The following is a 14567-nucleotide window of genomic DNA, read 5'->3' as shown; positions in this document are numbered from 1 at the left end:
TTTCCGGGATGAACCTGCTGCGTCTTCATCCATTGTTTCGTCCATGGTTTCGTCTCTTATCTAAATCTGACCATGGAGTTGACTTTGGCGAAAAGCTGAAGGTGATTGCTGATAGGCTGTCCCAATCAGTGGCGCCTGCACAATCCAATCACGTTTGAGAGGGAAACAACAAATTGAGGGTTTCCGAGATTTTTCTTTTTTCATTTTTTTTTAGAAGCAGTAACGGGTACTCACGGTTATGGATAGAAATGTAGTGGAGTAAAGAGTACAATATTTGCCTCTCAAATGTACTTGAGTAAAGTCATGAGTACTCCCCAAAAATGATACTCGAGAAAAGTACAGATCCCTCAAAATTGTACTCAAGTACTGTACTCAAGTAAATGTACTCCGTTACTGTCCGGCTCTGTCCAAATCACATACAGTACAGTGTGCTTAGTGGGTTTCGATTTGTTGATCACGGTCTAGATTACAGGATCTTGTTCAGGTCTATGGGTAAAAAAGAAAACATACACAAAATGATTACAATGGTTATTTTATAAAAATTACTAAAAAGAAAAGTTTAAAACACAATGTGTGCTTCTATGCTTGGACCCCATTTATTAAACTAGAACAAATGTAAACTTATTAATGAGTATTACTGAGTAATGTTGTAGTGCTCAGTTTAACAGAATACTGTACAGTGAACAAAACAAGAGCTGCATTTTCAAGATTGTGTGTGTGGTCAACAAGTAGAGAGAAAATATGGAGTAAGAAGTGTTACATTTGTGGGTCATGTCCCATTCTACCCACTAGATGGCAACAGTGGGCATTATGTTTTCAGAGGACTCTTTTGTAGGCAAAAGGTCTTAGACTACAGTCTTGGCTTGAATGCTTCCCTCAGTATCCTCAAGAGTGGATATGATGCACGAGTGCACTAGTTGGTAAGATTGGATATGGAAATCCAGAATGTAAATAAAATGTGTAATGTATGTCATGTTACATTCTACTCACTGGGTGGAAGCAGTGGGTCTAGAGAAGTTGACTGCTGCGTACTCCACCTCCTGCTGCTGCTCCTCCTGCTGCTGTGGGTGGAGTTTGGGCCTTTGGACTGTGGAGTAAAGGGACACCTGCTGACCTCTGGAGCTCTTGATCTGAACGCTGGCGTACTGGACATCATCCGGATCATCTGAGTCCACTCTCTGGGCTGGAGCAGAGGTCAGAGGGAGGCCTGAGATGTCTTCATACACATTATCAGGGATACGCTGTGGGACATGCTGGGGGTTAGACAAAATGTCAAAGGTCAATATGCTTATACAAACTCTTTGTAATGTAGTAATGACAGGACAGGATGACAGGATCTTAGCTATCACATATCAACGCAGTGTAATGCCTTGATAAGTAGTGCTTACTTGTGTGTTATTATCAGAGCTGCTGGGGTTGTTACTTGGTGTTTCCTTCTTCCTCCTATATGAACAGAGAGACCATGAGAAAGGTTCAGGAGTAGATTTACTTGTTTAGACTTTAGAGTCAAAGTGTCTGAACAGGTGTGCTCCACAGAAGTAAAAGTAAAAGACAAATAATGTTCTTCACCTCCAAAACACGTAGCCTATGAGCATGATGAGGATTATGAGAAAACCTAAAGATGAAAAGAGAGTAGTTGTCTTCCAACCAAAACCTAGAATAATCAGAAAGACCAATTTGTCAAAACAGCAAGTCTCAAGTGCTACAAAATGCAAAAACAATGGTATGGTGTGTGGTGCACAGGTGATGACATTACATGCAGATATCTGGGTACAACTCACCAGACAAAATAACTTCAACTCCAGTAGAATTCAGGGATCCAACACTATTGTGGGCCTCACAGTGGTACAGTCCAGCCCTGTCTGAGGTCAGATTGAAGGTGATTCTCTCTCCTGTACCCACACGCACTGTTTCAGCTGTGGTCCTCCTGTACCAGGTGTAGTTCTCCACTGGTGGGTTGGCATCACTGCTGCAGGTCAGAGTCACTGAACTGCCCTCTGCTATTTCTCCAGAGTGATTTAGAGACGCTGACAGTTTTCTGGGAGCATCTGTAAAAATGTATTGAATTGTTGTTACATTTTAAATACAGTTTGTGGTTGCATGTAACTTAAGATAAACCTACTAAGAAGAATTCCAGCATTTTTTTTTACACAGATCTCCATAGCTCGATATGCTGCAGCCAACAGCTAAAGCAGCCAGGTAGCCATTTCAGCCATTTGAAATTATATTCTCCATGTAAGATAGGGTACATATGCTTAGATAGAAAGTAAAGAAAGTACTCACAGTGAACATCCAGGTGAAAAGCAGTAGAATCAGAGGCCCCGTATAGGTTGCTGGCCTCACAGTAGTAATGTCCAGTGTGTTCAGAGCTGACATTCCCAATGTTGTAATACTTTCCAATGTCCATCTTGGAAACTATTGAGCCATTGCTGTTAAACCAGGTGTAGCTCTCCACTGGTGGGTTGGCATCACTGCTGCAGGTCAGAGTCACTGAAGCGCCCTCTAGTGTCTCACTAGGAGGACTGACAGAGATAGACGGGACCCTTGGAGGGACTTAAAAGAATGACATAATATGGAAATATGTCTTTAAAAATACCCTTTCATTTCACTTTATTACACAGGCCCTGTACATGTCTATTACTTACACATGACATTAAGCTCCACTGGTCTGGATGGATGGTCTTCATGGCGTTTCAGTGCACAAGAGTAGTTGCCCTCATGCTCAGTACTGACACTCTGTAGGATGAGTTTATTGTGGTGTTTGACAGGTAAATCAAGTCCATTCTTTTTCCATATTACTGAGGGGATGTCTTTTGAAGAGCATATGTTGTTGCAACTCAGTGTCACGTCGGTGTCCTCCATCACTGTTTCAGGAATCCCAACAGAAAGTTCTGCAACATTATAGCAATCAGTCATCATTAATAATAATTAAGTCAGTGAAATGTATGAAAACATTACAAGTCTATGGTACACAATTTCTAACCTGAATATGATGGCAAACATTTCTGACATATACTGATAGTTGATTGTTAGATTATCAAACATATGAATGCAGACAATGTCATTTCAGTTTGCCAGGTCCACACTACCTTTAACAGACAAAGTGACCTTAGATTTACTCAGCCAGTTCTCTTTAGAATCTTTTGTTTCAATTCTTGCAAAATACTCTCCATTGTCTGACATCATCAACTTGCTCAATTTGAGTGTGCAGTTCTTCTTGTTCCTGTTGTTCCAAAAGTATGTCACACGTCCTTTGTATTCAGGAAGCCCATCCTCTATGTCTGTAGCTGATTTAGTATGGTCAGGTCGGTAGCGCCAGTAGACCTTGGTAACAGTGAGACTATAAGGACGAGTGAAAGAGCAGGGCATGACCGCTGATGATCCAGCCACTGCACAGATGTCACGATGAGTCAACGTTACCCCCCAATTCTGAGAATGGCTACCTGCAAATCAAATGACAACAGATGATCAAGTCACAGCACAGACATGGTGAAGTGTTCATTTTTGAGATGTGGTACCTGAAATTGAATGACAGCACAAGACAGACTCTATTTGTACCAGCCATCAGCAGCACCTCAGTACGTTCACTGAAGAAATTGTGTTTTATTGCTGGAACCACTATGTATGGATCTTTGTATTGATCAAATAAGTAAGCAATGTGGCACGATACGATAAAGGACATCCCCATGACTCTGATTTGTCATAGTCACTAGGCCAGATGATCTAGTGTCCTAATACAGAATAAATGAATGCTTTTAATGTAGACATACTTTCAACATGTCTGTTTGGGAGAAAAATAAGGACAGAGTCAGGTATCTATCAGTGCCATACAGGGGTGGATGGTAAACTGCAAACTACAATATTTACTGGTATCATACAACTAGTGGACTTATTAAAATGGTTAAGAAGAACAACTTGACAATGTCAAAAAGCAACAAGCTGAACCAGGAGTCTTTCTGTGCTCAGGACCAACACAGATTTTTGGATATTTGTATGGATAGTTTAGTTTTGTGTGTACACTAAAACACAATCATTTTCATAAGACATTTTAATGCAGTGTTAATGTAAGTCATACGCCATAGTCAAGAGTTGTATTGTAATATAATAATAAACAAATACAAACACAGTGTTTTCTAACCTCCTTTTCCTTGATGTGCACAACGGATGTGCAAGAGAAGCAGAAACACAACAGGTGCATGTTGCATGATCCTTAACACTGAGACCTGCAAAACATAACAACAGAAGAAGAACCGGCCTCTGTTATACATTTAGATTGCAGGGAGGCAACATGCTTTCATATCACTCTTTGCCATGGTAATAAGTGCTGAAGATTGGGCTTGCACACTCAGAATTTAAATGTGTTAATCACAAATACATTCTACTAACAAACTTCAATACATAAAATAAGTGTGATATAAAAGTATACTTGAATTACGTTGTCCCTGGGTTTGGGCAGAGGATCAAGCTAGTTGTCCCCAAATGACAGATAGCAGTAGAACTCCAACCATGTGTATCTTAGACATCAGCTAGCTTGTGTAAGCTTTTCTCACCTCCAAATTGTTGCTATGGTGACACTGAGCACGCTCACCAACGACAGTTCCCTTTATGGTTTCCCCTCAGTAGCGATAACAGATGAGGGTGTGAGCACTTTTCTCACACCGCAATAAGGCCCAAGGCGTACAAGTCATTTTAGAGCCAAAATAGCCGAGGTAGAGAGTCACACTGTGACACACATGGCCTTTGATACACTGTTGCAGATCATTTAGATTTGATGCAAAAAAGTTGGATGTTATTTAGTGTTATCAGTACATCCAAACCTCAAAGTTGTCTGAACTCACAGAATACACTCTGCTGCATCAAATCGTTTGGGTATGGTAGTCCTGACATACAAGAAGAGCCCATGAAAGTGGGAAGACAACCATGGATACTGGTGTTGGGCAGTATTTATTTGTGTCTCAGAGACCACTGACTCTCAGCACAGAACACTCTCATGGAGAACAAAACTGCCCTGTCTAGACACACCTATAGCCTACATACTTCCTTTCTTTGTTGGTATACCAGGCCATTGTAGGGTGATAAATATAGCAGTTGAAACATACAAGCAGCTAGAGAGAGAGAGAGAGAGAGAGAGAGAAAAGGAAGTACAAAAGATGCAGCCCCTGGCCTTATTCTAGCGTCTGTCAAACGTTTAACTCCCTTAAAGCAAATTGTGAAAAGAGAGCATGCCTAAATTCACTAATCACACATTGCCTATGTTACACAGGAGAAGTCAACATCTTTCAAACCATGACCCCAGAGTGTAGGGGACTGTAGCTGTCTTGCTACCATAACTGCTGGCAGCAGCATCTCAAGAAATGGAGACCTGTGAGTTTTCCTTTAACATGTCAAACCACTGGCAACATGATGTGCTTAGCAATTGTCATTCTATTGCTTTTACATGTGCACAGCTTTAAACTTGAGGATATAGACATATATGAAGCATACTATAATAGTAATCTTTAGTAATCTAGAAAGTGTTACCGTAGACTGGTGTTCTTCAGCAACTCTGTTCCAACCCAGTGCGCTACAGAAATGGCTGAAACTGCTAGCAGACATGTGGTTTAAACTGTTCTTCTCTCTCTGCCTTTTACAGGAACCTCTGATCAACTTTGCCCTCAGTATTTTTATCTCATTATACAAGCCACAAACAGAAACCCTCCTCTAATAGCAGACATCATTCTCATGACATCTAAACAAATTTCTTCATATTTCAATAGGCCTTGGTCCTCTAAGTCCATTTGACCATACATTATACTGTAGGTGTAATAACATGATATATGGTAGCATGCTTACTGTACAAGTTTTATATTCAACAGAGTTGAATTGTGCCATAGTGTCCTGTTGTGTTGTGACATGCTATGCTGACATAGTTATTTATATTAATAGTTTGAGTCTGATACTGTTTGAGTTGGGAAGTGATTATGGGCTGTGTTTCAACTAATACAACCAATACAGCAGATTGTCTTTCTATAATACATTAATACTACCACACAGCCAGGGGCGTAGCACCAAATTCTGGGCCCTATGCACAAGTGGTGGCCATGCCCCCCCCCCCCCCCCCCCAACCAACCAACCACCGGCTGTAAGCATGAAGCATGAGGTTCACAACTAACTAGGCCTACCATCTAATCACACATTGAATTAATCTAACAACTCTTATATGTACTGTATAACAGAAAATAATCTTATTACCCAAGACTTCACTGCATTTCTTATGTTTAAAGAATGTTTAAAAGCTAGAACATGAAATTAATGAAAACACTTTTGGCTGAGAGAACAGCTATCTATACAAATTGAACACTTTTGGCTGAGAGAACAGCTATCTATAGCTAACTGAGTGTGATGCGTTTCACAAGTTAGCTTTGCTACTAATTTGACAGCCTTTCCTCATGAACCTATATAACATTGAGCCTACTAAGTTAAGCTATTAGCTCATAATAATTTTCGAATTAGTAGGCTATTGAAATGTTGTGGTAGGCTATAAATCAGGCATCATGTTATTTTTAATTTTGTGTTAATGCTGTTTTAGCACTGATAATCGAGGATTCGCGGTGGTATTGAAGTGTTTTGTAACCTTCAGGAGTTTATTTCATTTGTAGACTATTGCTTTCACATTGGGCTCACCTTTCTTGGGAAAGAAGGCTGTTAACACTTGTTTTCCATCATTTCTTTTTTTCTCCCTTTCTTGCCTCTCTTTTCTTTTCTGGGAACCGGATTTAGCTTTCTTAGACTTAGACATCTTCACACCGTGACCGTCTGCATTGCCGCTTCGGCAGAATGAACGTTACTTCAAAAATGCGCCTAGCAGGGGAAGGCGGACTGAACCATTCCGTGCAAGGGAGAGGGTGCCTGCCCTCAAACAATGTTGGCTTGGACACAATTTAATACATCAATCAACTGATGCATTTACCCGAAATATTTGCATCTATATTAGTTAATAACATTTATTAAGATCTTTAAATTAAGGAAATTATTTATTATTAAGGAAAATAAAATTCAACTCCTTAGGGGCCCTCCCCCCACTTGGGACCCGGGTAATTTATTCCCACTTGTCCCCCCACTACGACGCCCTTGCACACAGCAAATGTATCTACATTAATGTTATCTAGTGTCTACATTCTAGACATGCATGGCATATAACTTATGTATACGGCCATCATGTTTATTCAACATATCTCTCTCTCTGTCTATTTTTGCCTCTCTCCCTCTCTCTCTGTCTCTCTCTGCCTCTCTCTCTCTCTCTCTCTCTCTCGCACTGCAGCCATAGAGGTGTGAAGATTGCTATCACCAACCAAACCCACATCAGGCCATCACACTTATAGACTCCATGTCGTGCTACACATGGACGAGAGGTGCACAAACTCTTCTCTATTAAGGGACAAAAATGAGAGAAAAAGAGAGTGAGAGAAATCAGATATAGTGTCATCAGTACATCCAAACCTCACAGCTCTCTTGCCTCCCATAACACATGCTGTTACACAGGATTGTAGGCCTGACATACAGGAAGACTTGGTACTTGACTATGAAAGTGGGAAGACAACCATGGCTACCCTTGTTGTCTTGTTACTCTTGATTTGTGCCTCAGAGACCACTGACATGGAGAACAAATGTGCCCTGTATAGACACACCTATACACACTTCCTTTCTTTGTTGGCATAACATGCCATTAAATATAATATAAACGTAGAAAACTACATGCAATACAATACAATAAAAGAAAACCACAAGCAACAAGAGAGAGAGAGAGAGAGAGAGAGAGAGAGAACGAGACAAGGAAGTGAAAAAGATGCACCCCCTAGCCTTATTCTAGTGTCTGACAAACAAGCAAACTGTGAGAAGAGAGGTTGAAATTAGTGCTGATTTAAAAGTTGTACACATCTTTATTATTTCACTTAGGACAGCTACAAACAAAGGAGCAGAAAGAGAGCAAGATGGAGCAAAGAAAAGAGGAAGATAAATGTACATCTATACTGTATAGTAGGTGTATTCACTTGGTTGGAGCCTAATTTCACTGATCACACATTGCCTATGTTACACAGGAGAAGTCAGCATCTTTAAAATGACCCCAGCGTGTAGCACTGTAGCTGCCTGCCTGACTACTATAACTGTTGGCAGCAGCAACTCGAGCTAGAACGTACCGATTATTTTATTTATTTTTTCGTATGGACAGTACTCGGTGACCTCGAGAAATGGAGTTTTCCTTTAACATGTCAAAGCATTAGCAACATGATTAGCAATTGCCATTCTATTGTTTTTTAGAGATCATTATAGAAACATTCTGTTTTACTTGTGCACAGCCTTAAACCTGAGAATATAAATAAATATGAAATATACAATAATAATAATCTTTAGTGATCTAGAAACGTGTTACCGTGTTGCCGTGGACTGCTGTTTTTCAGCGACTCTGTTCCAAACAAGTGTGCTACAGAAATGACTGAAACTGCTATGTGGTTTAGATTGCAGTGAGGCAACATACTATTTTTCTCTCTGCCAATAACAGGAACCTCTGGTCAGCTTTGCCCTCAATATTTATCTCATTGTACAAACCACAAGCAGAAACCCTCCTCTAACAGCACGTCATCCTCATGACATCTAAAGAATCTGAGTCTGATACTGTTTGATTCTGAAGTGATTATGGGCTGTGTTTCAACCAATACAACCAATACACAGGACATGTGTCAATTTTCAGTAGATTGTCTTTATATAATACATTATACTACAACACAGCAAATGTATCTACATTAATGTTATCTAGTGTCTAGATTCTAGACATGCATGGCATAAAACTTATGCATACGGCCATCATGTTTATTCTAATCAACATCTCTCTCTCTCTCTCTCTCTCTCTGTGTCTCTGTCTCTCTCACTCACTGCAGCCATAGAGGTGTGATGATTGGTAACACCAACCACACCCACATTACCATCACACTTATAGACTCCTGGCGTGAGATAGACGTACAGTATAGCGAGACGTATACATAGACGAGAGATAGACGTACAGTATAGCGTGACGTATACATAGACGAGAGATAGACGTACAGTATAGCGTGACGTATACATAGGCGTGAGATAGACGTATAGCGTGACGTATACATAGACGAGAGATAGACGTACAGTATAGCGTGACGTATACATAGACGAGAGATAGACGTACAGTATAGCGTGACGTATACATAGGCGTGAGATAGACGTATAGCGTGACGTATACATAGACGAGAGATAGACGTACAGTATAGCGTGACGTATACATAGACGAGAGATAGACGTACAGTATAGCGTGACGTATACATAGGCGTGAGATAGACGTACAGTATAGCGTGACGTATACATAGGCGTGAGATAGACGTACAGTATAGCGTGACGTATACATAGGCGTGAGATAGACGTACAGTATAGCGTGACGTATACATAGACGAGAGGTGCACAAACTCTTCTCTATAAAGAGACAAATATGAACCACTGTGGAGGGCCGCCATGCCTCAAATTAAATATTATGTCACTTCACATGAAGGATTGTGCATCATGTGTAAGAGATGTGTTGAATTGTGCCTTTATTGTTGTGACATACTATCATAAAAAACTATGATGAACAATAGCAATAACAATGTGAATATAATATCCATTGCCATGGCTTTGTAAGACCTAATATTTGACCACAGTTAAATATTAATATGTGTGCGTGTCAGATCGCTAACATATAAAAAAGTATATAAGCATATAAAGCATATAAAAAGTATTTGACCACAGCACTTCCTTTAGCACCTCTTTTGACCACAGCGCCTCCATTGCGGACTTTCAGTTGCCATGGCACTGTGTACCATCGATGATGAGGATGGTATAAAATTACACTATGACACAAGACTTGTGATGCACCCAGTGATGAATTATCCCAAGCCCTGTGGTATGCGTTGTTGGCTTCAAGGCCATGTTTCACATCTCTGTTCCATGAGTGGGAAGGGTAGAGCTCACAGTAGGGAAGCAGCAAGCACAACTCATCATTTTGCTCTGAAAATTCACCATGAATGTGTGTGTTGTGTAAACTGGCCATCTTGAGTGTAGTAGTCATGATTCAGTGGTGTTGTACATGTTGAAACTATATTGGCATGTGCCCACCCAGGTGTGGTTACGATGGAACGATGGAATTCTGTAATTGCTTTACTACGCACACTGCTGGCGACACTATTACCCATCGATTCAGTGGCACCAGCTGTTTTCTATAATGACGCATCAAAATCGCCCTGAAAAATAGAAAAGGGTCGAGCGACGGCAATGGTCGCCGTGTTGTTCCACTTGCCGTGTGCGTTGCACCATTCACTTCAATAGATTCTATTCCATTTTGCCGGTCGCCTGCCATAAATTGCCGTCGTATCGCCGGCCATGTGCGTACTCTCATTGTACCCACCCAAATGTGTTACATTTCCATGAGGTCCCTGCAAGAAAGGCACACACTATGAACATGGTGAAAGCTCACTCTCTAGGAGGAAGCAATTTAGAAGCCAACAGACTCTTCAAGGATTTTCAAACATGAAGTAGAGCAACATCTGCTAAACATAAATAGTAATTACGACAACAAAGACCTATTTCTCTTGTGTATTTGTGCAGAGAGTATGTCTCCTCCTCAGCTGTTAACGTGAAGTAGACAAAACAGAACTAAGAGTCTGACTCAACTCCAGAGGGCTCCCAACACTTGTCCCCGACTACATTTGAACCTTTCCATCATGAATTGTTTTGAAGGACCTTTAATGAATGTCCCATGGCTTTTCACAAACCTAACAACGCAAAGTTGCCTACACCTCTATTTGAAATGGTAACATAAATAATAATGTATTGAAACACATTCTGAATTGCTGTAGTGGATTCAGAGGACAAGTTAATCCATTAAAATAACAAAAAGAAGAAATGCTGAACTTGTGAATTTTAATTGAGGTTTTTATTTAGACATTTGAGTGGATACGTATACACAACTCCAACTTCTCACCAAGCTATACAGGAATGCTAATAACATGGACAACCATTAACTTCAACCATTTCCAAAAATGAAAGTTTAGATCAAAAATAATAATACAACAATATAACCACACAACATAACCAGACTATGGAATAAAACAAAAACATTTAAGATAATCAGGTTTTGTAAAAATCTAAAAACAAAAGTTGTATCCCCAAAAGCACATACAGGAGTGAAATGCTGTTTATCATACACCAGTTCTAATTAAAAAAAAATCACATTGATTTCACTTATATAATTTGTCTTCAGGCTCTAGTAAACTGCATCAGGTTGGATGGTGTTGGGGTTCAGGCTTTGGTAAACTACATCAGATTGGGTGGTGTTGGGGTCCAGGCTCTGATAAACTGCATCAGTGTGGGTGGTGTTGGGGTTCAGGCTCTGATAAACTGCATCAGTGTGGATGGTGTTGGGGTTGAGGCTCTGGTAAACTGCATCAGGTTGGGTGGTGTTGGGGTTCAGGCTCTGGTAATCTGTGTCAGGTTGGGTGGTGTTTTTGACTGCTGCATACCCCTCCTCCTCCTCCTCCTGCTCCAGTTTCTGGTCTGTGGAGTGGAGTGGCACCTGCTGTCTTCTGGAGCTCACATCCACATACTGAACAGGGTCAGAGGCCCGAGGAGAATGGAGATGGAGAATGTGTCATACATATTAGTGGAGCCACCCAATGGGAATATGGGGTTAAATTAAGGGGTCAAAGGGCAACAAGCTAATATAATCTCTTTGTGGTATAGCTATGATGAAAGTATCTTAAATATAATATCAGCCCAGTGCACACTAATGAATGTCCTGTCAAATTGTGCTTACTTGTGTGTTATTATCAGAGCTGCTGGAGTTGTTACTTGGCTTTGTTTTCTTCATCCTATATGAACAGAGACCATGAGAAAGGATCAGGAGTAGATTTACTTGTGTAACAATTGTAACTCAAAGTGTCTTAACAGGTGCTCTCTACAGAAGTAAAATTAAGTAAAAGTAAAAGACAAATAATGTTCTTCACCTGCAAAACACAAAGCCTATCAGCATGGCGAGGATTATAAAAAACCTAAAGATGACAAGAGAGTAGCTGTCTTCCAACCAAAGCCTAGAATGATCAGAAAGACCAATGTGTCAAAACAGCAAGTCTCAAGTGCTACAAATGCAAAAACAATGTCACTGTGTGTGGTGAACAGGTGATAAAAGTACATGTAGATATCTGGGTACAACTTACCAGCCCAAACAACTTCAACTCCAGTGGAATTCAGGGATCCAACACTGTTGTGGGCCTCACAGTGGTACAGTCCAGCCCTGTCTGAGGTCAGATTGAAGTTGATTCTCTCTCCTGTACCCACACGCACTGTTTCAGCTGCTGTCCTCCTGTACCAGGTGTAGTTCTCCACTGGTGGGTTGGCATCACTGCTGCAGGTCAGAGTCACTGCAGCGCCCTCTAGTGTCTCACTAGCAGGACTGACAGAGACAGACGGGACCCTTGGAGGGACTTGGAAACAAAAGATGACATAAAATGGACACCATGGAAATGTATCTGTTGGCTTTAAAAACATACATATTTCACTTTATCACACAGACCCTGTACACGTCTGGTACTTACACATGACATTAAGCTCCACTGGTTTGGATGGATGGTCTTCATGTTGTTTCAGTGCACAAGAGTAGTTGCCCTCATCCTCAGTACTGACACTCTGTAGGATGAGTTCATTGTTGTTTGTTTGGTGGACTGGTAAATCTTGTCCATTCTTTGTCCACATCACGGTGGGGTTGTATGATGATGAGCACATGTTGTTGCAGATCAGTTTCACCTCACTGCCCTCCATCACTGGGTCAGGAACCCCAACAGAAAGGTCTGCAAGAATATGACAAACTGTGATCAGTGATCATAATTAAGTAAGTGAAATGTATAAGAACTTTTTTTCCTTCAATATAGTACACATTGTGAACAGTTACAGCTAATGACCAATTTGTATTACATTACAAAAATATGAATAAATATGTCATGTCAGTTTACTGCAAATACCTTTGACAGGCAAGGGCACCTTAAATTTACTCTGCCATTTCACTGAATAGTTGTTGTCAATGGTGCCAATCCTTGCAAAATACTCTCCATTGTCTGACATCATCAACTTGCTCACTTTAAGTGTGCAGAATGTTTACAGTGTCAAAATGCACCATCACCATGTTACATAAAGATGATACTTCTTGGGTCCTCTCTCAATTATTATTATTATTATTTATTATTATTATTATTTATTATTGTTATTATTATGAAGCAGATCTATCTTGAATGTTATGCTACTCCATTTCATTGGGAACGCATCTGAGCACGCAGACGAGGGAGAGAGAGTGTGGCCAGTTCCAGGGGCTTGTCATTGTTGATAACTGATAAGTATAAGTAAGTATATACTCTTTTGATCCCGTGAGGGAAATTTGGTCTCTGTATTTATCCCAATCTGTGAATTAGTGAAACATACACAGCACACAGTGAACACACAGTGAGGTGAAGCAGTGAGCTGCCTGCTACATTATTATTATTATTATTATTATTATTATTATTACTACTACACTAACCCGAAGCTGTGAGCTTCCTGCTACAGCGGCACTCGGGGAGCAGTGAGGGGTTAGGTGCCTTGCTGATGTTAGGTGCCTTGCTGATGCCTTGCAGCCGTGGATATGGGCATGGGAGAGCAGTGCTCAACCACTTCCCCCGCCCACATTTTTCCTACTGGCTCGGGGATCGAACCGGCAACCCTTCGGTTACAAGCCCGAAGCCCTAACCAGTAGGCCACGGCTGCATATCTGCTTTTTAAATATAAGAAACGTTTAAAAGGAAATCATGAAGGCAGCAAAGACGAGGCTAGAGGAGATTGCAGTTCTACAATTCAGTTGAATATAGTGACAGCAAAAATCTGACATATGATCAGCTGTAGCAAATTATAGTTGATTGTTAGATTATCAAGCATATGAATGCAGACAATGTCATGTCAGTTTGTCAGGTCCACACTACCTTTAACAGACAAAGTGACCTTAGATTCACTCTTTAGAATCTTCTGTTTCAATCCTTGTAAAATACTCTCCATTGTCTGACATCATCAACTTGCTCAATTTGAATGTGCAGTTCATCTTGTTTTTGCGATTGTTCTTGTTCCAAAAGTATTGCATACGTCCTTTGTATTTAGGATTCCCATCCGTTATGTTTGTGAATCTTTTATTATGGTTAGGTCGGTAGCGCCAGTAGACCTTGGAGACCATGAGACGAGTAGGATGGGTGAAAGAGCAGGGCATGACCACTGATGATCCAGTCACTGCACAGACATGGCGACGGGTGAATTTGACCTATCATTTCTGACGAGTGATACCTTAAAAACAATATTGACAGATGATCCAGTCAAGACACAGATAATCTCATAACCTAAATATGCTTTCAATTTTTGTGTTTATAGCTCAATAACACATCACTAGCACCTTAGTTATTCTCAAGTATCTGCAACATTCATTAAAGAAATACAATGTGTTTCTGTGTTATACTGCTGATACC

General features: G+C 40.6%; 2 protein-coding genes across 2 annotated transcripts; both read right to left on the bottom strand.

Annotated features, from left to right (window-relative positions):
• Positions 1 to 263: 263 nt before the first annotated feature.
• Positions 264 to 5822, bottom strand: LOC143123408 (B-cell receptor CD22-like). The gene is made up of 10 exons (XM_076284801.1): positions 5521 to 5822; positions 4139 to 4223; positions 3090 to 3443; positions 2646 to 2891; positions 2284 to 2553; positions 1782 to 2048; positions 1570 to 1654; positions 1389 to 1443; positions 991 to 1253; positions 264 to 486 (listed from the first exon to the last, which is right to left on the bottom strand). The coding sequence occupies exons 1-10, from the start codon at positions 5593 to 5595 to the stop codon at positions 462 to 464; spliced, it is 1725 nt and encodes a 574-aa protein (XP_076140916.1). The 5' UTR covers positions 5596 to 5822; the 3' UTR covers positions 264 to 461.
• A 6229-nt stretch (positions 5823 to 12051) lies between these two features.
• Positions 12052 to 13149, bottom strand: LOC143117516 (cell adhesion molecule CEACAM6-like). The gene is made up of 4 exons (XM_076279264.1): positions 13050 to 13149; positions 12627 to 12878; positions 12249 to 12515; positions 12052 to 12122 (listed from the first exon to the last, which is right to left on the bottom strand). The coding sequence occupies exons 1-4, from the start codon at positions 13147 to 13149 to the stop codon at positions 12073 to 12075; spliced, it is 669 nt and encodes a 222-aa protein (XP_076135379.1). The 3' UTR covers positions 12052 to 12072.
• Between the last annotated feature and the right edge of the window lie 1418 nt (positions 13150 to 14567).

The sequence above is a fragment of the Alosa pseudoharengus genome, unplaced genomic scaffold (assembly GCF_046254945.1).
Source record: "Alosa pseudoharengus isolate Yale_2024_CS ecotype anadromous, Long Island Sound unplaced genomic scaffold, YU_APseudo_1.1 YU_APseudo_1.1_scf_1, whole genome shotgun sequence".
Taxonomy (NCBI): Eukaryota; Metazoa; Chordata; class Actinopteri; order Clupeiformes; family Clupeidae; genus Alosa; species Alosa pseudoharengus.
The sequence above is the reverse complement of the archived record's forward strand: the minus strand, read 5'-3'. Positions and strand labels throughout refer to the sequence as shown.